The sequence below is a fragment of the Sparus aurata genome, chromosome 9 (genome assembly GCF_900880675.1).
Source record: "Sparus aurata chromosome 9, fSpaAur1.1, whole genome shotgun sequence".
Taxonomy (NCBI): Eukaryota; Metazoa; Chordata; class Actinopteri; order Spariformes; family Sparidae; genus Sparus; species Sparus aurata.
The window spans coordinates 36,206,783-36,227,323 of NC_044195.1; the positions used below are offsets into that span (position 1 = coordinate 36,206,783).

General features: G+C 44.6%; 1 protein-coding gene and 21 non-coding genes across 22 annotated transcripts; all 22 read right to left on the reverse strand.

Annotated features, from left to right (window-relative positions):
• Positions 1 to 105: 105 nt before the first annotated feature.
• On the reverse strand, positions 106 to 8,745 carry LOC115588755 (uncharacterized). Its single transcript, XM_030429524.1, has 3 exons — positions 8,594 to 8,745; positions 903 to 982; positions 106 to 536 (listed from the first exon to the last, which is right to left on the reverse strand). The coding sequence occupies exons 1-3, from the start codon at positions 8,743 to 8,745 to the stop codon at positions 106 to 108; spliced, it is 663 nt and encodes a 220-aa protein (XP_030285384.1).
• Positions 8,746 to 12,242: 3,497 nt separating this feature from the next.
• On the reverse strand, positions 12,243 to 12,316 carry trnat-agu (transfer RNA threonine (anticodon AGU)). The gene has a single exon. It is a non-coding gene; the product is annotated as a tRNA-Thr (tRNA).
• A 338-nt stretch (positions 12,317 to 12,654) lies between these two features.
• On the reverse strand, positions 12,655 to 12,728 carry trnan-guu (transfer RNA asparagine (anticodon GUU)). Its single transcript has one exon. It is a non-coding gene; the product is annotated as a tRNA-Asn (tRNA).
• Positions 12,729 to 13,087: 359 nt separating this feature from the next.
• Positions 13,088 to 13,161, reverse strand: trnat-ugu (transfer RNA threonine (anticodon UGU)). The gene has a single exon. It is a non-coding gene; the product is annotated as a tRNA-Thr (tRNA).
• Positions 13,162 to 13,395: 234 nt separating this feature from the next.
• Positions 13,396 to 13,469, reverse strand: trnan-guu (transfer RNA asparagine (anticodon GUU)). The gene has a single exon. It is a non-coding gene; the product is annotated as a tRNA-Asn (tRNA).
• A 358-nt stretch (positions 13,470 to 13,827) lies between these two features.
• trnat-agu (transfer RNA threonine (anticodon AGU)) lies at positions 13,828 to 13,901 on the reverse strand. Its single transcript has one exon. It is a non-coding gene; the product is annotated as a tRNA-Thr (tRNA).
• A 338-nt stretch (positions 13,902 to 14,239) lies between these two features.
• On the reverse strand, positions 14,240 to 14,313 carry trnan-guu (transfer RNA asparagine (anticodon GUU)). The gene has a single exon. It is a non-coding gene; the product is annotated as a tRNA-Asn (tRNA).
• Positions 14,314 to 14,672: 359 nt separating this feature from the next.
• On the reverse strand, positions 14,673 to 14,746 carry trnat-ugu (transfer RNA threonine (anticodon UGU)). The gene has a single exon. It is a non-coding gene; the product is annotated as a tRNA-Thr (tRNA).
• Positions 14,747 to 14,980: 234 nt separating this feature from the next.
• On the reverse strand, positions 14,981 to 15,054 carry trnan-guu (transfer RNA asparagine (anticodon GUU)). Its single transcript has one exon. It is a non-coding gene; the product is annotated as a tRNA-Asn (tRNA).
• Positions 15,055 to 15,412: 358 nt separating this feature from the next.
• trnat-agu (transfer RNA threonine (anticodon AGU)) lies at positions 15,413 to 15,486 on the reverse strand. The gene has a single exon. It is a non-coding gene; the product is annotated as a tRNA-Thr (tRNA).
• Positions 15,487 to 15,824: 338 nt separating this feature from the next.
• On the reverse strand, positions 15,825 to 15,898 carry trnan-guu (transfer RNA asparagine (anticodon GUU)). The gene has a single exon. It is a non-coding gene; the product is annotated as a tRNA-Asn (tRNA).
• A 359-nt stretch (positions 15,899 to 16,257) lies between these two features.
• trnat-ugu (transfer RNA threonine (anticodon UGU)) lies at positions 16,258 to 16,331 on the reverse strand. The gene has a single exon. It is a non-coding gene; the product is annotated as a tRNA-Thr (tRNA).
• A 234-nt stretch (positions 16,332 to 16,565) lies between these two features.
• On the reverse strand, positions 16,566 to 16,639 carry trnan-guu (transfer RNA asparagine (anticodon GUU)). The gene has a single exon. It is a non-coding gene; the product is annotated as a tRNA-Asn (tRNA).
• A 358-nt stretch (positions 16,640 to 16,997) lies between these two features.
• On the reverse strand, positions 16,998 to 17,071 carry trnat-agu (transfer RNA threonine (anticodon AGU)). Its single transcript has one exon. It is a non-coding gene; the product is annotated as a tRNA-Thr (tRNA).
• Positions 17,072 to 17,409: 338 nt separating this feature from the next.
• trnan-guu (transfer RNA asparagine (anticodon GUU)) lies at positions 17,410 to 17,483 on the reverse strand. Its single transcript has one exon. It is a non-coding gene; the product is annotated as a tRNA-Asn (tRNA).
• A 359-nt stretch (positions 17,484 to 17,842) lies between these two features.
• On the reverse strand, positions 17,843 to 17,916 carry trnat-ugu (transfer RNA threonine (anticodon UGU)). Its single transcript has one exon. It is a non-coding gene; the product is annotated as a tRNA-Thr (tRNA).
• A 234-nt stretch (positions 17,917 to 18,150) lies between these two features.
• trnan-guu (transfer RNA asparagine (anticodon GUU)) lies at positions 18,151 to 18,224 on the reverse strand. Its single transcript has one exon. It is a non-coding gene; the product is annotated as a tRNA-Asn (tRNA).
• Positions 18,225 to 18,582: 358 nt separating this feature from the next.
• trnat-agu (transfer RNA threonine (anticodon AGU)) lies at positions 18,583 to 18,656 on the reverse strand. The gene has a single exon. It is a non-coding gene; the product is annotated as a tRNA-Thr (tRNA).
• Positions 18,657 to 18,995: 339 nt separating this feature from the next.
• On the reverse strand, positions 18,996 to 19,069 carry trnan-guu (transfer RNA asparagine (anticodon GUU)). The gene has a single exon. It is a non-coding gene; the product is annotated as a tRNA-Asn (tRNA).
• A 359-nt stretch (positions 19,070 to 19,428) lies between these two features.
• trnat-ugu (transfer RNA threonine (anticodon UGU)) lies at positions 19,429 to 19,502 on the reverse strand. Its single transcript has one exon. It is a non-coding gene; the product is annotated as a tRNA-Thr (tRNA).
• A 234-nt stretch (positions 19,503 to 19,736) lies between these two features.
• trnan-guu (transfer RNA asparagine (anticodon GUU)) lies at positions 19,737 to 19,810 on the reverse strand. Its single transcript has one exon. It is a non-coding gene; the product is annotated as a tRNA-Asn (tRNA).
• A 358-nt stretch (positions 19,811 to 20,168) lies between these two features.
• On the reverse strand, positions 20,169 to 20,242 carry trnat-agu (transfer RNA threonine (anticodon AGU)). The gene has a single exon. It is a non-coding gene; the product is annotated as a tRNA-Thr (tRNA).
• Between the last annotated feature and the right edge of the window lie 299 nt (positions 20,243 to 20,541).

Consider the following 20,541-nt stretch of genomic DNA (forward strand, 5'->3'; position numbering starts at 1 on the left):
TGTGACGCTGACGACGTTTCTACAGTCAGATTCACGATCACAGAACAAATCAAGTGTTTTCATCCGTCTGTGACACAAACACCACTGCTGCTGTCTCTGAAGCAATCACACATCTCCAGAAACCTCCAGCGTCCCCCGGCAACCTCCAGCGTCCTGCGGCGTCCTCCGGCAACCTGCGGCGTCCTCCAGCGTCCCCCGGCAACCTCCAGCGTCCTGCGGCGTCCTCCGGTGTCCTCCGGCAACCCGCGGTGTCCTGCGGCGTCCTCCAGCGTCCTCCGGCAACCTGCGGCATCCTGCGGAGTCTTGCAGCATCCTGCGGCGTCCTGCAGCGTCCTGCGGTGTCTTGTGGCGTTCTGTGGCGATCTGCGACATCCTGCGGCGTCCTCCGGTGTCCTCCGGCAACCTGCGGCATCCTGCGGCGTCCTGCGGAGTCTTGCAGCGTCCTGCGGCGTCCTGCGGCGTCCTGCAGCGTCCTGCGGTGTCTTGCGGCGTTCTGCGGCGATCTGCGACATCCTGCGGCGTTCTGCAGCGACCGGCTAACAACGACAGATGAAACATCTTCTCACAGTAACATCTGCTCTTGTCTATAGAATCACTGGTTTATTGATGAAGATGAAGTAAATCTGTGACTATGTTTCATATCAGGTTCATCTGGATCATAAATCCACTGAGTTCTGAATAACAGACTCAGGTTTGGGGTCGAGGACTGAGACCGACTTCATCCTCACTCTCATAATTACAGACAGATGAAAAGACTTCATGCTGCACCAGACTCCATTCTAAAAACAGCTGTTTTAAGGTGGACCCTTCTTTTGTCACAGTACAGAGACTCTTTAGGCTCACCTCCATCCACAGACACAGTCGGCTCACCTGTCCGTCACTCAGTGACATCATTCACTCACCTGTGCTGAGGTGTTTGTTTCCTCTCTGCGTTGCGTTCAGGTGCACAGGTTCAGTTGTGCCAGTCAGCAGCAGCTGAGGCCTTCAGCACAGTGAGATCTGTAACTGGAGGTTTATTAAAGTAGCGATGTGTTGAGAGGACGGCAGCTCGTTAGTGTAATCAGCGTGTCTGTGAGGAAACCTTCAGACGAGGAGTAAACAGAGTGTCTGCTGTTTGTGGGTTAGGATTCGACTCTCTGGCACCTTTTTTCTGTCAAACAGGGAATTCACTTACTAACTCGTTTCTTTTTATAACTCTTTGAAACTCCGGCCTCATTAGCATGCGAGCGAGCGCTGGCCATGCAAATCGTTTGAAATGCAAAAACACATCCAGTTTCTATATTTCATCAAGGAGCTTTTCATGTTTAATAAATTACAGACGCCGTCCTCCAAGACTTTGTTATTCATTAACCAAAAAGCACACAATTGGGATCCATTTAAAATCTTAATCCCAACCTGCAGGATTATTTGCTTTCTGCTAATATTTGCCTTGACGAGGGGGGTGGAGCGGGCGGAGGCTGGTGGAGCCGCCTGCAGTGTCTCAGTGTGTTTGTAATGGGATTAGATGTGATTCAGTCAGTGTGTCACTGAAACTGTAGCAGATCTCACAGTGAAACCAACTGCAGGCGGATTCATTAACACCAGCGACCAGAACAAACAGACGAGCTCGTTCACATCGTTAATAACACAGCAGCTCACAGGACAAAAGTATGTGGACGGCTGCGGCTTTCAGCTGAAGTTACGTTTGTGTTGAAACACAGAGACGCTCGAACACGAGTGACGGAGAAACTGGAGCAGTTTAATATAGAAGATCAGTGCAGCTGTCTGCAGCGCCCTCCAGTGGCTGCAGCAGGTACTACAGCAGCACAGGAGGAAGTCAGGCGGAGAGACGGCAGGTTCAAACATGTTATATTGTTTACTGAAGTTCAATCAAGACACTTTCTGTCAGTGTGAGTGTAAATGTGAAGACGAAACTCGACTAAATAAACAAACCAAATGTGGTTTTAATTGTTCAAATCCCCAAAATCCAAGAAAATTATCTTTAGTTTCCTCAGTGAGTTTTAAAAACAGCCTGAGATCCATCCACACTGACGGGTGTGTAGTTGTGTAGTTGTTGTGTGTCCTCCAGGTCACTTCCTGTTGAAGCCCTGTGTGTGTGTGTGTGTGTGTGTGTGTGTGTGTGTGTGTGTGTGTGTGTGCGTGCGTGTGTGTGTGTGTGTGTTGATTGTGGTGCAGCAGCTCAGCAGGGACCGTTAATGGCCGGTTGTCATCACAGACCATAAATCAGCGGGACTAATGTTCAGACTCCTCTGAGGATCAAACTCTGCTGCTGCTCACAGACTCCCAGCATCAGCAGACTGATGTGGACCAATCAGAGCACATCACGCACGGCAGACGCAGCGAGACGAGACAAAGAAGTAAAAGCCGTAAGAAGGCGTAAACAGACAGAGAGGGAGACTGGAATGTGGAGAAAAGGCGTGTTAGTGTCTCGTATCTGCAGAGAGTTTCTGATTTTCTCTCTTTGTTGCTGCTCGGGACGCTTTACCAACCCAACATGTGTCTATTTGACGTCCTGGGAATGAGACTCAACAATCAACTGTCTTTGTGGTGCGTTCAGGAACAGCTGGGACAAATCCTACTGATTCTACCTTTAACTTTAAGAGTCTTTGAATTCTATTAATATGACGTGAGCTTCAGTTAGCTTTGAGCACAAATGTCCTTCAGAGGGAGACTTTTTACTCTGATACTCTGAGTACATGTCAGAGCCTGTAATCTATTACTTTACTGGAGTAAACAGGTTGAGTCAGTACTTCTACTCTACAGTACCTGAACATTTCCTGGAGGACGGACCTGTTGAAACCCGGTCCAGAACCCGGTCTCTGTTCATGTGAGTGTGACAGGAACATTGAATCGTTCTCCGGCTCTGATGAGTCCGACAGAACTCTTTCACAGTGACGTGTTGAGCCGTTCGGACCCGTTCAAACAGAATCATTCTGTTCTGCTCTTTTGTTTTGAAGCAGATCGTTAAGACTTTCAGAATAAAAGCCTGTGTTGTTTGTCTGCAGTGATTCAGCAGATTCGGTCTTCAACATTGTGCCTGTTTTAAATTAATGACAGCGTCTCCACCATCTGTGCTCAGCGAGCGGCTGAGGGGCATCAACAATATGTCGCCACCAACGGCAAACTAATGAATGAATCATGTCTCTGTGCCACATTCATGTTTCCTGTTTGGATCCGACTTCATCGCGTCTCCATGAAAGAACTGCGACTCCGTTTCCTTCAGTTAATGAGCCGAGCTGCTCGTTAGACACTCAGGTGAAGATCGTCATCGTCTTCAGCTGATCAGAACTTTATTGATATGTCACCTCTTGAACAAAGACGAGCTTCACACGGACGAACAGAACAAACACACAAAGAAAGAAAGAAAGAAAGTTCAAACCAGCAGCAGGAATAATAACAATCAGACAACAGGGAGCAGATGGAAACAGGAAAATAATCATAATAATAATAATAATGCTGATAATACTTTATATCAGAAGCCAAATTAATGAGTTTTATCTTCAGACTGTTGCAGTCAGTTAATGACTAAACATCCAAACGAGGCGATCTAATTAACACATTATATCAGCTCCATGTTGCCTTCAGGTCTCAGGGTCGTGACCTGACTCCGTCCGCAGGGTGAAGTGTTCACTACCCGCCTGCTGACATCTCCGTAGCTAACTGACCAGCTAACGTTAGCTAACTGACCAGCTAACATTAGCTAACTAACCAGCTAACGTTAGCTAACTAACCAGCTAACGTTAGCTAACTGACCAGCTAACGTTAGCTAACTGACCAGCTAACGTTAGCTAACTGACCAGCTAACATTAGCTGTGTCCAGCAGAGGCGTGACGTCCCTCTGAGGTCGAACCTGCTAACTTCCTGTCCTGACGTGACATCAGACGACACTGGGATCAGAACCAGAACCAGAGCTTTAATTTAGAAACAGATCCACTAAATACAGACTGACTGCACTTTATAATAATCACCAGTGATAAATAAAATGTTGTAATAACCATTTAAGTCATATAAATGAATGATTTGATGTGAGCATGTGTGACTGATGACTGTTAGTGTCTGCTTCACTTTACAATCACTGAATCAGATCCGGAGACGTTTAACCAGCCGACAGAGTGTCAGAGTTCAGACCAGACGAGCCTCATCATCACCATCATCATCATCATCACCATCATCATCACCATCACCATCATCATCATCATCTTCATCATCCTCACTCTGTCAGACATCTTGTTTTCATCCTCTAACGATCTTACTTCCGCTCGTTTAGCTCGAGTTTGGCGTCTCCGGCTCCGGCAGCTCTCTGCCAAACACAGAGTGAGTTCATGTGTGGAGTCGTCGGCTCTCTGCAGGTGAAGCGCTCCACCCTGACGGCAGCAGGTCGTTCGGGACGTTGTTTGTCCGTCTGTGTGTTGTGGTGCTGACGGAGCGAGCCCCTCCAGCGCCGCGGCAGCAGATGTCTGCGTGTACGGCGAGCTGGCAGCCGGCGCAGGTGGCAGATGAACGAGTCCGGTGCCAAACGCCGGCAGTTGGGACCAGATGGAGCGTCACGTTCAGGGAGGGAGCGGAGGAGCCTGACCTTCTGCTGCTGGAGGTGAAGCTCTGAGGAATGTGGAGCCACCAGGCCTCCTGCACCTCCTCCTCCTCCTCCACCTCCTCCTCCTCCTCCACGCCATGTTAACATGACAGTCATACACCTCTCTAACTCCATCTTACTCCCTCGTTAATAAAAACATGAACCTTTATTAACAGGAAGTCTTCACGTAGCTGCTGAGCTAACAGTGTTAGCATCAGGTAGCTCTGCTGAGCTAACAGTGTTAGCATCAGGTAGCTCTGCTGAGCTAACAGTGTTAGCATCAGGTAGCTCTGCTGAGCTAACAGTGTTAGCATCAGGTAGCTCTGCTGAGCTAACAGTGTTAGCATCAGGTAGCTCTGCTGAGCTAACAGCTAACAGTGTTCCAGGTGGACGTCACTGCTCAGCGTCTTGATATATCGGACAGATGTTTACTGCGACCTACAGCAGAAATCCTCCCACCATCCTCAGAATAACAGAATTAAAAGTGAACTCAGGAACAGAATCAGTCGCTGGTACGACGTCGTCTCGCTCCTGCAGTCACAGCACCGGCTGTGAGCGGCAGCCCGACCCGACAACGACCCAAACTGACGTCCACATGGAGTCCGTCTGCAGGAACCCGACAGGTGAAGCTGTGAGCAGAACCTCCTCCATCACATCCACAGAACTCACAAACATAAGATCAGGTTTTCTAAATAAAGAAATCTTCCAGTGTTGTTTGTGATTCAGACCAAATGTAAAGAATCAACAGACGGTCAGTGACTCACGTCAGTTTATAACTTTGAGAAATACAAATGTTTGTAAAATAAACTGAAAGTCAAATAAAAAATTGGAAAGCTGAAAACTTTTAGATTTTCCTCATGTAAATCTCCTCCTCAGGTAAATTATTATGTATATATTTATATTGAGCTAAATAAAAAACAGCAGATTTCATGGTATAAAGTCACATCTGACGTAACAAGTTTGTTTTGCGTCTCTCTTGTGAAAAAAGCATCTGCTGAATATTCTCAATGTTATATTCAACCATATAAATGTTCTGATTGTATATATATGTATATAATATATATATACGTATTATAACACTGCCATATCTTTACACCATATAAATCTTGATATTTTCAAATGTTCTGACTGGATGACAAAATCAAATATCACAATATTTTTAACACCTTGATATCGATATTAAGATGAGTGTTGGTCCTCTGATCAATAATCCTCAGTTCTGTCACGTCCTCCTGCAGACTCAGGTCTCTTCGGTCCGGTTCCGGTCCGGTCCGGTCTGTGTCGGTGGATGCTGTCGTGGTCTCTGGTGTGAAGCTGCCGGTCCACATGTTGTTCATCAGCCTCTCTGTGAGTCAAAGTGCTCCTGAGCAGCAGCCGACCGACATCTGTTCACTTTCAGATTAAAAAACACTTACTGGAAAATTTGGGCTGCGAGAACGAATTAAAGATTTTCTTCAGTGGGATTAACGACTGATCCGAGCTGCAGGTTGATTATCTGGCTGTCCAGGAAAAAACTGATTTTCAGCTTCACCTTTTTCTTCATCAACTCGGCGGCTTCTCAGCGAAGCCTGCTGGGGTCAAAGGTCAAACACAGCAGGTCCAATCAGAATCTCACTCATACCACAGAAGAAGAAGTCTGTGTCATGGTTCTGTTTGGGTCTGTTTTGATGTTTTAAATCATAATCACACGAAGAGAAAACATGTTGGGTCAGGCTCACCTTGTTAGCATAGCATGAGCTAATGTCAGCTACAGTGATGATCAGATTAAAGAATTCCAGCCGCGTCGGAAAATCAGTCACAGAACAAATGTTCGATGATGGAAAATGTCTGGACGAAGGTTTAAACTCATCCTCAAATGTTTTTCTGTCCTGTGAATTATTTCTTCACTGCTTTCGTTTATTTGACTCGTCAACACACAGTTTCTGTTCTGGTTTATCCGTCTGAGGCTCTTTGTTCTGGATCAATGTGTGAACTAGAGAATTCTGGTTCTGAACAGGTGATCAGCTGATGTGTGACAGCTCTGCTACTGCTTCATTTATCTTTATTAGAATATGAACTCTGTCCTTCACACTGCAGCTCAGTCTCTCACTGGTTTCAGATTTTCACAGCTTTAAACGTCTCCATCAACACTGTCGGACTCAAACAGCACCTGAGCAGAACCTGACTCCCGCTGTGAGTCACAGCCCGTCTGTGGTTTACATCCTGTGAGCGACCCGTCCGGCCCGTTACGTATCGTGTTTCTGTCAGTGTTGTGGTGGAGCAGCATGCAGCGGCACTCAGGATGATAATGAGGCTGCAGAGCGAGAAGTGAAGCAGCAGGACAGATTCTCCCGGCAGCCTCCCTCCGAGGCCACAGTACCATCAGGGATCTTTGGACTAATTGAGGAACCTGGCACGAGAAAGCAAACAGACAAACACGGCGTTCGTGTCGCAGCCGGGGGGGATGTTCCAGTTCAGGAGGGGGGCTCATAAATCTGAGATGAGTCCGTTGGCCTCCTGTGCAGGCTGGTGAATATGGAGGAGAGCTGATGGATGGATGGATGGATGATGGAGCAGGACTCGGGGGACAGAGGTTTAGCCATATGGCCCTTTAGCCCGGTCTGGACAGCCGAGTGGACCCGGGCCAGTCCTGAGGTCACTTCCTGCCGCCTCATGTGGGACCTGCAGACTGCTGATCTCAGGACAGCAGAGAGGTCGACCTCTCCATCCCTGAAAAACACGAGTCTGACCCCAGTCAATCTGCCGGACAGCTGACAGCAGACCTGAGTCAGGGATTACAGCAGTGTGTGTGTGTGTGTGTGTGTGTGTGTGTCTGTGTGTGTGTGTGTGTGTGTGTGTGTGTGTCTGTGTGTGTGTGTGTGTGTCTGTGTGTGTGTGTGTGTGTGTGTGTGTGTGTGTGTGAGATGTTTTTCAGCATGTCAAAGTATAAACTATGTGTGAGGTCGTACTGAGGCCGAGTTGCAGACTGACAGGATAGCAACAGTAACTAAGGAGGCAAACAGGTGCACACCTGCAGGAGCGTGGTGACCTGGTTACCTGTCGTCACACAGCGAGGTGGTGCTGTCACTCAGGAGGTTCAGGTTCAGTCCAACAGTCTCTCAGCTCCTCAGACGGACTGCGAGCTGCTCGGTCCAGCTCCAAACACTTCACGTACAGCGTGTGATGTGTTTGAAACAGTCTGCAGGTCACGCTCCACTAAAGGAGACAGAGAGACGTCAAAACAGCAGGAAGTCTCTGGTTACCATGGAGACGACTTAAAACCTTCCACTGAAGCTGAAAACGACGCGTGACTGTTTAATTTCTGCTGACAATTATCAGAACTGTCACCCTCTCGACCGTAAATCAGCTCCGCTCAGCGCAGAATTGTTGTTTTTTTGACTGGAGTCTGGTGCAGAGAAGCTGAACAACAGGTGTGAACAGACACCTGAACAACAGGTGTGAACAGACACCTGACACACACACAGAGCCCTGCAGCTCTCAGCTCCTCTTTTCCCCCAAAATGAAGCAGAAGGAGTGGATGATTTGCATCCAGAGGAGGAGAGCGTGGATGTGACCCAGCCTCAAACTGTCGCTCTGCAATAATGAAGTGTTGGACAGAGAGCCTGACACTCGGGGGGCTCAGAGAGGGCTTTGATTAAGTCCTCCGAGCTTCATTAAAAACCATGAAAGCTCATTTTAGAGACGGACTCCCCCTTCCCTCCCCTCCTCCCATCTCTCCCCCACCAAACCACTCATCACTTTCTGTCTCTTTTCTCTGTTTGTGTCTCTGTGAACATCAGCAGCTTCAGAGTCCAGAGACTCAAACACCATCACACGTCACCGTTTCACACAACCAGAAGTTACACTTTGATTTCTGCACATCGTTTCAAAACACCTGAAACATAAAAACACATCTCAGACAGAGAAAGAAAACCAGAGTTAGAACATTTCACTGAGTTAAAACCAGACGGATTATTATTATTATTATTATTATTGTTATTATTATTGTTATTATTATTACTGTTATTCTGAGATGAAAACCTGAGCCTCTCAGTGTGTCGGTGGATCAGAACCTTCAGCTGCTCGTGCTGCTTCACCTCATTTGTCTCGTAGCTGTTTGTAAAGATTTGGTCCAATGAAGCGATCTGATTGGCCGACATTGCATCAGCACCATCACCAGCCTCCTCCGCCATTTTCATGACCCGCCGCCACGAGCTGAAAGAAACAGGTCAGTGAACGCAGCAGGACGATGTTAGCGTTAGCTTCAGTTTGCTAGCTGACTTCTGATAGGCCGCCACTAACATGACTCACAACATTAAAGTGTTAATCCTGATGTTCGGCCCGGCCCGCCTGAGAGCAGAACCCAGCCTCCAGAACAAACGTTCGGTACATTTCTTTATGTTTGAACTGTGTTCTGGTCCTGGAGCACAGACGGACCCTGTCCTCACAGAACCGCCCACATGTGACATCACACAACAAACTGTTTGTCTTTTACACTTTAATAACAAACTTCATCTTTGTGCTCGTCCACATTCTCCACACCGGTTCTGTTTCAGACAATGTTCTCCATGAACTGGACTTTAAAATAGATTAATAACAGCCAGGTTCTGACCCGTGTATGATTCTGCTGTCACACGTTTCTTTATTTCTTCTTACAGAATCTCTTTCTTTTGATTTAGTAAAGAGAACTTGAAATAGAAAAGAGAATCCTTAATGTTTAATTATTCACAGATTATTGTTCACTGGAACACCAGAACTGGACCGACCCGTCTCAGTGAGGTCAGATATCAGGAGGAGGAGGAGGAGGAGGAGGAGGAGGAGGAGGGTTATCTTCAGTCCTCGTCGGGATCAAAGCCAAAAGTTAATTTTCCAGTTTGAGAATGCTGATATGAAAAACGAGAGAAATCGTTTGATTTGACAAATGAAATGAAGAGTTTGAGTTAATGCTGACAGACAGACACGCTGCTGACATCACACTGACGCCTGTGACATCACACTGACATCACTGACTGACCTCCATTTTATTTCTCTGAGTTTTACTTCAAACATTTACTGAAACCAAAGAAGAAGAGAAGCCACAGTTCAGAGTCACACGTCCTCCATCAATCAGCCGAGTGATCGATCAGAGACGAGAGCTCAGTGTTCTGATCACTGCTGCTCCAATCAGATCGCTTCTCCCTGGACTTCATGAAATCAATCAATAGATTAACAGACAGACAGATCTGTGGGTTCTGATCCACAGTGCTGCTCTGCCCCCTGCTGGACAAACTGCATCACTACAGTTAAACGGCTCTCACATTTATCTCTACACAATTATTATTATTATTATTATTATTATTGTTATTATGTCATTATCAATGAGCTCTCTTAGTAAATGTTATAATACTGTATATATGTTTCTTAATCATCTCTCTGACAAACTTCAAATGTATATGAAACAGCTCAGATGAAACTAATTAATCAATAAACTGATGATAATATAATTACTGAGACATTTAAATCATTGTTTGATTATCTTTATTATTTTGTGTTCCATGAGACTGAAACATTGTGGAACAAACAAACATGAAGACATTTTAATTCACTTGTCTTCATACACTTTATGAACATGATCATTAATCAATGAATCCAGTGAGTGATCAGCTGATTAAAGGAACAGTCCGTAGTTTAGTTGAGGAAATGTTAATGAGAAGCGAAAAATCTTTTCCTGCCTAAAAATAATAAATAAAAACTAAATAGAAGAAGAAATGTTTCATATTTTCCCCCATCGTTTCCCTTTTCTCACCAGGTTTTACCCATGAAATAAAACATTTTCACGAAAGTTTAAGGAAAGAAATTTCAGGAGAAATGTTACAAATTTTAATTTAACCTGGCGTCTCTAAGATGTCTCGCCTCCTGTAGGATTTTTTTCTATAAGACATGAAAATTTACATTTTTTGTCAGATTTATTTCTCCCAAGAAAAAAGATAATCTGAAATGCTGGAAAAAAGTCTGAATTATTTTTTGTAGAAGATGTTTTTCCTCTACAATTATTTTCCCCACTCAGTTCCTGTTTCACACATGACAAGAAAATCAATGAAAAAACATCTGAATTTATTTTTTTGTTTGTTTTTTTTACCACCAGACAAAACAACAGAATTTTCTTCTAGAAAATATTTTTCCTCCAAATAACTTTTCCCACTCAGTACCAGTTTCACACATGAAAAGGAAACATATGAAAATGAGAGTTTGAATGAATCTGACTAATTTTTCTTCTGGAAGATGTTTTTTCTCAGATTTTATTCCCAACTCATTATGAGTTTCACACATGAAAGTCTAGGAAATTTTAAAAAATTTTGTAAAGTTTTTTTTCCATCTTTTTCTTTTAGAAAAAAAGATCAGAATTTCACAAAAAAATTAATAGTTTTTCTTTTAGAAGATATTTTTCCACCTATCAAATTTTTTGGCCCACCAATTACCAGTTACTGAAATGAAAAGCAAATCTATATAATGAGAAAATGAGCATATTTTTTCTAGATGTTTTTTACACATGGAAAGAAAAATGAATTTTCTTTTTTGTTAGTACTCTGAATTTTTGGCCAAAAAAATCTTTCTCTCAGAAGATGTTTTTCCTCCTATCTGAATAACTTTTTTCCACTCAGTACCAGTTTCACACATGAAAAGGGAACCTATGGAAAAATAAAGTCAGGATTTCTTTCCAGATTTTTTCACCCCTAGAAAAAAAATCTGAATTTTTTGGGACGAAAAATCAGAATGCTTTTTCTTCTAGAAGAAGTTTTTCCTCCTTTCAGATTTTTTTTCCCACTCAGTACCCATTTCACACATGAAAAGTAATTGTATGATGAAAGAAAATTATGTTTTTTTTTCTCCACATTGTTAATTCTCATGAAAGAAATGTGAATTTCTAAGAGATTTTTTTCAGGGATGTTTTTAAACAGAGAAAAAATCAGTTACATTTTTCTTCTAGATGTTTTTTCAACCTAATCAGATTTTTTGTTAGAAAGAATGATTCTGATGTATTTTTTCCTCCCAGAAAGGAAAATCCGAATTATTTCTCTTTCAAAAATATCTTTTTTCCTTCCATCAGCGTTCTTTTATCCGACTGAGCCCATTTCACTTTTGTAACAGAAATCTATGAAAATGAGAAACAACATTTTTGTCTTGTCCTAGGAAAAAATCTGTGAAAAATGAAAATTACAAAAGTTGTTTCCTCTGAGAAAAACAGGAACTAGACTTTTTGGAAAACTAAGATGTTTTTCTGGAGAAAAATCTACCTTAATCACGGCGCCATTACTTATCGTCTTTTCGCACAATTTGATTTGAGGAATTTTTCTGGATCTCGACTCAGCAGCCGGATCAGTAAGCTGTAGACTGGACAAATGAGCCCGACTGTGCTCAGAAAACATCTACTTTCGATGTAATCAATGAATCCCCTATAATTGGTTTGATCCACATTCTAGTAGACTGCCAATAAACTACCTGTCAAAACTAATCACCATTCATAGTTTTTTCCAATAAAAGGAGAAAACAAAGCAGTTTGTTTTATCATCAAACATTTCTCTGTTTTTAATGTCCGTGTTCTTCCAGAGGACGTTCTTGATTGGTTGTGCTTTGCTTGAAGTTGCATTGAATGCACGTTAGATAACGTTGGTTTTGGTCCTCTGCAAACCTCTTTGAAAAAAACCAAGGAAGGCACCGCTGGGATTCGAACCCAGGATCTCCTGTTTACTAGACAGGCACTTTGACCAACTAAGCCACAGCGCCATTTTTGCACAGTTTGATCAGAGCAATTTTTCTGGATCTCGACTCAGCCGCCGGATACTTAAGCTGTAGACTGGCCAAATACGTCCGGCTATGCTCAGAAAACATCGACTTTTGATGTAACCTTAACACTAGTCCATCTCGACTCTGCAGCCGGATCCTGAAGACGTAGACTGGCATGCAGTGGCGGAAAAGCCTTTCAGGGCTCTGGAGAACGGGCCAAAAACAGAAATTCCAGATCAAGGGACGTCATGGATCTGGGTGTTTGGACAAGAGTCCTGCTTGACAACTAAGTCCAGATAGATGCCTGGCAGTGGGTTTTGACAGGATCAAAGACTGCTCGTCCCTGGGTGGGCTCGAACCACCATCCTCTCGGTTAACAGCCGAGCGCGCTGGCCGATTGCGCCACAGAGACATTGCGATGTGCTGGACCCGAAACATCTCGGGTCGTTTTCCCCTTGCATAAGTCCGGCTATGCTCACAAAACACCTAATTTTGATGTAATCAATGAATCCCCTATGATTGGTTTGATCCACATTCTAGTAGATTGCAAACAAACTAGCTATCAAAACGAATCCCCATTCAGAGTTTTTTCCAATAAAAGTAGAAAATACAGCAGTTTTTTTTTCCTATCAAACATTTCTTTGTTTTTAATGTCCCTGTTCTTCCAGAAGACATTCTTGATGGGTTGTGTTATGCTTGAAGTTGCATTGAATGCATTTTAGATAACGGTGGTTTTTATCCACTGCAAACCTCTTTGAAAAATGCCAAGGAAGGCACCGCTGGGATTTGAACCCAGGATCTCCTGTTTACAAGACAGGCACTTTGACCAACTAAGCCACGGCGCCGTTACTCACAAGCTTTTCGCACGCTTTGATCGGAGCAGTTTTTCCAGATCTTGACTCAGCAGCAGAATCTTAAGCTCTAGACTGGCAGAAAAGCCTTTCAGGGCTCTGGAGAACAAAAGCAGAAATTCCCTGAAAAGGGACATTATAGATCTGGGTCTTTGGACATGAGTGCTGCTTGACAACCAAGTTCAGATTGTTGGCTGTGCACACATGTTGACAGGAACAAAGACTGCTCGTCCCTGGGTGGGCTCGAACCACCATCCTCTCGGTTAACAGCCGAGCGCGCTGGCCGATTGCGCCACAGAGACATGCTGAGGTCTTGCACCCGAAACATGTTGGGTCGATTTCCCCTCACATAAGTCCAGCTATGCTCAGAAAACATCTTCTTTCGATGTAATCAATGAATCCCCTATAATTGGTTTGATCCACATTCTAGTAGACTGCCAACAAACTACCTGTCAAAACTAATCACCATTCATAGTTTTTTCCAATAAAAGGAGAAAACAAAGCAGTTTGTTTTCTTATCAAACATTTCTCTGTTTTTAATGTCCGTGTTCTTCCAGAGGACGTTCTTGATTGGTCGTGCTTTGCTTGAAGTTGCATTGAGTGCACGTTAGATAACGTTGGTTTTGGTCCTCTGCAAACCTCTTTGAAAAAAACCAAGGAAGGCACCGCTGGGATTCGAACCCAGGATCTCCTGTTTACTAGACAGGCACTTTGACCAACTAAGCCACAGCGCCATTTTTGCACAGTTTGATCAGAGCATTTTTTCTGGATCTCGACTCAGCCGCCGGATACTTAAGCTGTAGACTGGCCAAATACGTCCGGCTATGCTCAGAAAACATCGACTTTTGATGTAACCTTAACACTAGTCCATCTCGACTATGCTGCCGGATCCTGAAGACGTAGACTGGCATGCAGTGGCGGAAAAGCCTTTCAGGGCTCTGGAGAACGGGCCAAAAACAGAAATTCCAGATCAAGGGACGTCATGGATCTGGGTCTTTGGACAAGAGTCCTGCTTGACAACTAAGTCCAGATAGATGCCTGGCAGTGGGTTTTGACAGGATCAAAGACTGCTCGTCCCTGGGTGGGCTCGAACCACCATCCTCTCGGTTAACAGCCGAGCGCGCTGGCCGATTGCGCCACAGAGACATTGCGATGTGCTGGACCCGAAACATCTCGGGTCGTTTTCCCCTTGCATAAGTCCGGCTATGCTCACAAAACACCTAATTTTGATGTAATCAATGAATCCCCTATAATTGGTTTGATCCACATTCTAGTAGATTGCAAACAAACTAGCTATCAAAACGAATCCCCATTCAGAGTTTTTTCCAATAAAAGTAGAAAATACAGCAGTTTTTTTTTCCTATCAAACATTTCTTTGTTTTTAATGTCCCTGTTCTTCCAGAAGACATTCTTGATGGGTTGTGTTATGCTTGAAGTTGCATTGAATGCATTTTAGATAACGGTGGTTTTTATCCACTGCAAACCTCTTTGAAAAATGCCAAGGAAGGCACCGCTGGGATTTGAACCCAGGATCTCCTGTTTACAAGACAGGCACTTTGACCAACTAAGCCACGGCGCCGTTACTCACAAGCTTTTCGCACGCTTTGATCGGAGCAGTTTTTCCAGATCTTGACTCAGCAGCAGAATCTTAAGCTCTAGACTGGCAGAAAAGCCTTTCAGGGCTCTGGAGAACAAAAGCAGAAATTCCCTGAAAAGGGACATTATAGATCTGGGTCTTTGGACATGAGTGCTGCTTGACAACCAAGTTCAGATTGTTGGCAGTGCACACATGTTGACAGGAACAAAGACTGCTCGTCCCTGGGTGGGCTCGAACCACCATCCTCTCGGTTAACAGCCGAGCGCGCTGGCCGATTGCGCCACAGAGACATGCTGAGGTCTTGCACCCGAAACATGTTGGGTCGATTTCCCCTCACATAAGTCCAGCTATGCTCAGAAAACATCTTCTTTCGATGTAATCAATGAATCCCCTATAATTGGTTTGATCCACATTCTAGTAGACTGCCAACAAACTACCTGTCAAAACTAATCACCATTCATAGTTTTTTCCAATAAAAGGAGAAAACAAAGCAGTTTGTTTTCTTATCAAACATTTCTCTGTTTTTAATGTCCGTGTTCTTCCAGAGGACGTTCTTGATTGGTCGTGCTTTGCTTGAAGTTGCATTGAGTGCACGTTAGATAACGTTGGTTTTGGTCCTCTGCAAACCTCTTTGAAAAAAACCAAGGAAGGCACCGCTGGGATTCGAACCCAGGATCTCCTGTTTACTAGACAGGCACTTTGACCAACTAAGCCACAGCGCCATTTTTGCACAGTTTGATCAGAGCAATTTTTCTGGATCTCGACTCAGCCGCCGGATACTTAAGCTGTAGACTGGCCAAATACGTCCGGCTATGCTCAGAAAACATCGACTTTTGATGTAACCTTAACACTAGTCCATCTCGACTATGCTGCCGGATCCTGAAGACGTAGACTGGCATGCAGTGGCGGAAAAGCCTTTCAGGGCTCTGGAGAACGGGCCAAAAACAGAAATTCCAGATCAAGGGACGTCATGGATCTGGGTCTTTGGACAAGAGTCCTGCTTGACAACTAAGTCCAGATAGATGCCTGGCAGTGGGTTTTGACAGGATCAAAGACTGCTCGTCCCTGGGTGGGCTCGAACCACCATCCTCTCGGTTAACAGCCGAGCGCGCTGGCCGATTGCGCCACAGAGACATTGCGATGTGCTGGACCCGAAACATCTCGGGTCGTTTTCCCCTTGCATAAGTCCGGCTATGCTCACAAAACACCTAATTTTGATGTAATCAATGAATCCCCTATGATTGGTTTGATCCACATTCTAGTAGATTGCAAACAAACTAGCTATCAAAACGAATCCCCATTCAGAGTTTTTTCCAATAAAAGTAGAAAATACAGCAGTTTTTTTTTCCTATCAAACATTTCTTTGTTTTTAATGTCCCTGTTCTTCCAGAAGACATTCTTGATGGGTTGTGTTATGCTTGAAGTTGCATTGAATGCATTTTAGATAACGGTGGTTTTTATCCACTGCAAACCTCTTTGAAAAATGCCAAGGAAGGCACCGCTGGGATTTGAACCCAGGATCTCCTGTTTACAAGACAGGCACTTTGACCAACTAAGCCACGGCGCCGTTACTCACAAGCTTTTCGCACGCTTTGATCGGAGCAGTTTTTCCAGATCTTGACTCAGCAGCAGAATCTTAAGCTCTAGACTGGCAGAAAAGCCTTTCAGGGCTCTGGAGAACAAAAGCAGAAATTCCCTGAAAAGGGACATTATAGATCTGGGTCTTTGGACATGAGTGCTGCTTGACAACCAAGTTCAGATTGTTGGCAGTGCACACATGTTGACAGGAACAAAGACTGCTCGTCCCTGGGTGGGCTCGAACCACCATCCTCTCGGTTAACAGCCGAGCGCGCTGGCCGATTGCGCCACAGAGACATGCTGAGGTCTTGCACCCGAAACATGTTGGGTCGATTTCCCCTCACATAAGTCCAGCTATGCTCAGAAAACATCTTCTTTCGATGTAATCAATGAATCCCCTATAATTGGTTTGATCCACATTCTAGTAGACTGCCAACAAACTACCTGTCAAAACTAATCACCATTCATAGTTTTTTCCAATAAAAGGAGAAAACAAAGCAGTTTGTTTTCTTATCAAACATTTCTCTGTTTTTAATGTCCGTGTTCTTCCAGAGGACGTTCTTGATTGGTCGTGCTTTGCTTGAAGTTGCATTGAATGCACGTTAGATAACGTTGGTTTTGGTCCTCTGCAAACCTCTTTGAAAAAAACCAAGGAAGGCACCGCTGGGATTCGAACCCAGGATCTCCTGTTTACTAGACAGGCACTTTGACCAACTAAGCCACAGCGCCATTTTTGCACAGTTTGATCAGAGCAATTTTTCTGGATCTCGACTCAGCCGCCGGATACTTAAGCTGTAGACTGGCCAAATACGTCCGGCTATGCTCAGAAAACATCGACTTTTGATGTAACCTTAACACTAGTCCATCTCGACTCAGCAGCCGGATCCTGAAGACGTAGACTGGCATGCAGTGGCGGAAAAGCCTTTCAGGGCTCTGGAGAACGGGCCAAAAACAGAAATTCCAGATCAAGGGACGTCATGGATCTGGGTCTTTGGACAAGAGTCCTGCTTGACAACTAAGTCCAGATAGATGCCTGGCAGTGGGTTTTGACAGGATCAAAGACTGCTCGTCCCTGGGTGGGCTCGAACCACCATCCTCTCGGTTAACAGCCGAGCGCGCTGGCCGATTGCGCCACAGAGACATTGCGATGTGCTGGACCCGAAACATCTCGGGTCGTTTTCCCCTTGCATAAGTCCGGCTATGCTCACAAAACACCTAATTTTGATGTAATCAATGAATCCCCTATAATTGGTTTGATCCACATTCTAGTAGATTGCAAACAAACTAGCTATCAAAACGAATCCCCATTCAGAGTTTTTTCCAATAAAAGTAGAAAATACAGCAGTTTTTTTTTCCTATCAAACATTTCTTTGTTTTTAATGTCCCTGTTCTTCCAGAAGACATTCTTGATGGGTTGTGTTATGCTTGAAGTTGCATTGAATGCATTTTAGATAACGGTGGTTTTTATCCACTGCAAACCTCTTTGAAAAATGCCAAGGAAGGCACCGCTGGGATTTGAACCCAGGATCTCCTGTTTACAAGACAGGCACTTTGACCAACTAAGCCACGGCGCCGTTACTCACAAGCTTTTCGCACGCTTTGATCGGAGCAGTTTTTCCAGATCTTGACTCAGCAGCAGAATCTTAAGCTCTAGACTGGCAGAAAAGCCTTTCAGGGCTCTGGAGAACAAAAGCAGAAATTCCCTGAAAAGGGACATTATAGATCTGGGTCTTTGGACATGAGTGCTGCTTGACAACCAAGTTCAGATTGTTGGCTGTGCACACATGTTGACAGGAACAAAGACTGCTCGTCCCTGGGTGGGCTCGAACCACCATCCTCTCGGTTAACAGCCGAGCGCGCTGGCCGATTGCGCCACAGAGACATGCTGAGGTCTTGCACCCGAAACATGTTGGGTCGATTTCCCCTCACATAAGTCCAGCTATGCTCAGAAAACATCTACTTTCGATGTAATCAATGAATCCCCTATAATTGGTTTGATCCACATTCTAGTAGACTGCCAACAAACTACCTGTCAAAACTAATCACCATTCATAGTTTTTTCCAATAAAAGGAGAAAACAAAGCAGTTTGTTTTCTTATCAAACATTTCTCTGTTTTTAATGTCCGTGTTCTTCCAGAGGACGTTCTTGATTGGTCGTGCTTTGCTTGAAGTTGCATTGAATGCACGTTAGATAACGTTGGTTTTGGTCCTCTGCAAACCTCTTTGAAAAAAACCAAGGAAGGCACCGCTGGGATTCGAACCCAGGATCTCCTGTTTACTAGACAGGCACTTTGACCAACTAAGCCACAGCGCCATTTTTGCACAGTTTGATCAGAGCAATTTTTCTGGATCTCGACTCAGCCGCCGGATACTTAAGCTGTAGACTGGCCAAATACGTCCGGCTATGCTCAGAAAACATCGACTTTTGATGTAACCTTAACACTAGTCCATCTCGACTCATGCAGCCGGATCCTGAAGACGTAGACTGGCATGCAGTGGCGGAAAAGCCTTTCAGGGCTCTGGAGAACGGGCCAAAAACAGAAATTCCAGATCAAGGGACGTCATGGATCTGGGTCTTTGGACAAGAGTCCTGCTTGACAACTAAGTCCAGATAGATGCCTGGCAGTGGGTTTTGACAGGATCAAAGACTGCTCGTCCCTGGGTGGGCTCGAACCACCATCCTCTCGGTTAACAGCCGAGCGCGCTGGCCGATTGCGCCACAGAGACATTGCGATGTGCTGGACCCGAAACATCTCGGGTCGTTTTCCCCTTGCATAAGTCCGGCTATGCTCACAAAACACCTAATTTTGATGTAATCAATGAATCCCCTATAATTGGTTTGATCCACATTCTAGTAGATTGCAAACAAACTAGCTATCAAAACGAATCCCCATTCAGAGTTTTTTCCAATAAAAGTAGAAAATACAGCAGTTTTTTTTTCCTATCAAACATTTCTTTGTTTTTAATGTCCCTGTTCTTCCAGAAGACATTCTTGATGGGTTGTGTTATGCTTGAAGTTGCATTGAATGCATTTTAGATAACGGTGGTTTTTATCCACTGCAAACCTCTTTGAAAAATGCCAAGGAAGGCACCGCTGGGATTTGAACCCAGGATCTCCTGTTTACAAGACAGGCACTTTGACCAACTAAGCCACGGCGCCGTTACTCACAAGCTTTTCGCACGCTTTGATCGGAGCAGTTTTTCCAGATCTTGACTCAGCAGCAGAATCTTAAGCTCTAGACTGGCAGAAAAGCCTTTCAGGGCTCTGGAGAACAAAAGCAGAAATTCCCTGAAAAGGGACATTATAGATCTGGGTCTTTGGACATGAGTGCTGCTTGACAACCAAGTTCAGATTGTTGGCTGTGCACACATGTTGACAGGAACAAAGACTGCTCGTCCCTGGGTGGGCTCGAACCACCATCCTCTCGGTTAACAGCCGAGCGCGCTGGCCGATTGCGCCACAGAGACATGCTGAGGTCTTGCACCCGAAACATGTTGGGTCGATTTCCCCTCACATAAGTCCAGCTATGCTCAGAAAACATCTACTTTCGATGTAATCAATGAATCCCCTATAATTGGTTTGATCCACATTCTAGTAGACTGCCAACAAACTACCTGTCAAAACTAATCACCATTCATAGTTTTTTCCAATAAAAGGAGAAAACAAAGCAGTTTGTTTTCTTATCAAACATTTCTCTGTTTTTAATGTCCGTGTTCTTCCAGAGGACGTTCTTGATTGGTCGTGCTTTGCTTGAAGTTGCATTGAATGCACGTTAGATAACGTTGGTTTTGGTCCTCTGCAAACCTCTTTGAAAAAAACCAAGGAAGGCACCGCTGGGATTCGAACCCAGGATCTCCTGTTTACTAGACAGGCACTTTGACCAACTAAGCCACAGCGCCATTTTTGCACAGTTTGATCAGAGCATTTTTTCTGGATCTCGACTCAGCCGCCGGATACTTAAGCTGTAGACTGGCCAAATACGTCCGGCTATGCTCAGAAAACATCGACTTTTGATGTAACCTTAACACTAGTCCATCTCGACTATGCTGCCGGATCCTGAAGACGTAGACTGGCATGCAGTGGCGGAAAAGCCTTTCAGGGCTCTGGAGAACAAAAGCAGAAATTCCCTGAAAAGGGACATTATAGATCTGGGTCTTTGGACATGAGTGCTGCTTGACAACCAAGTTCAGATTGTTGG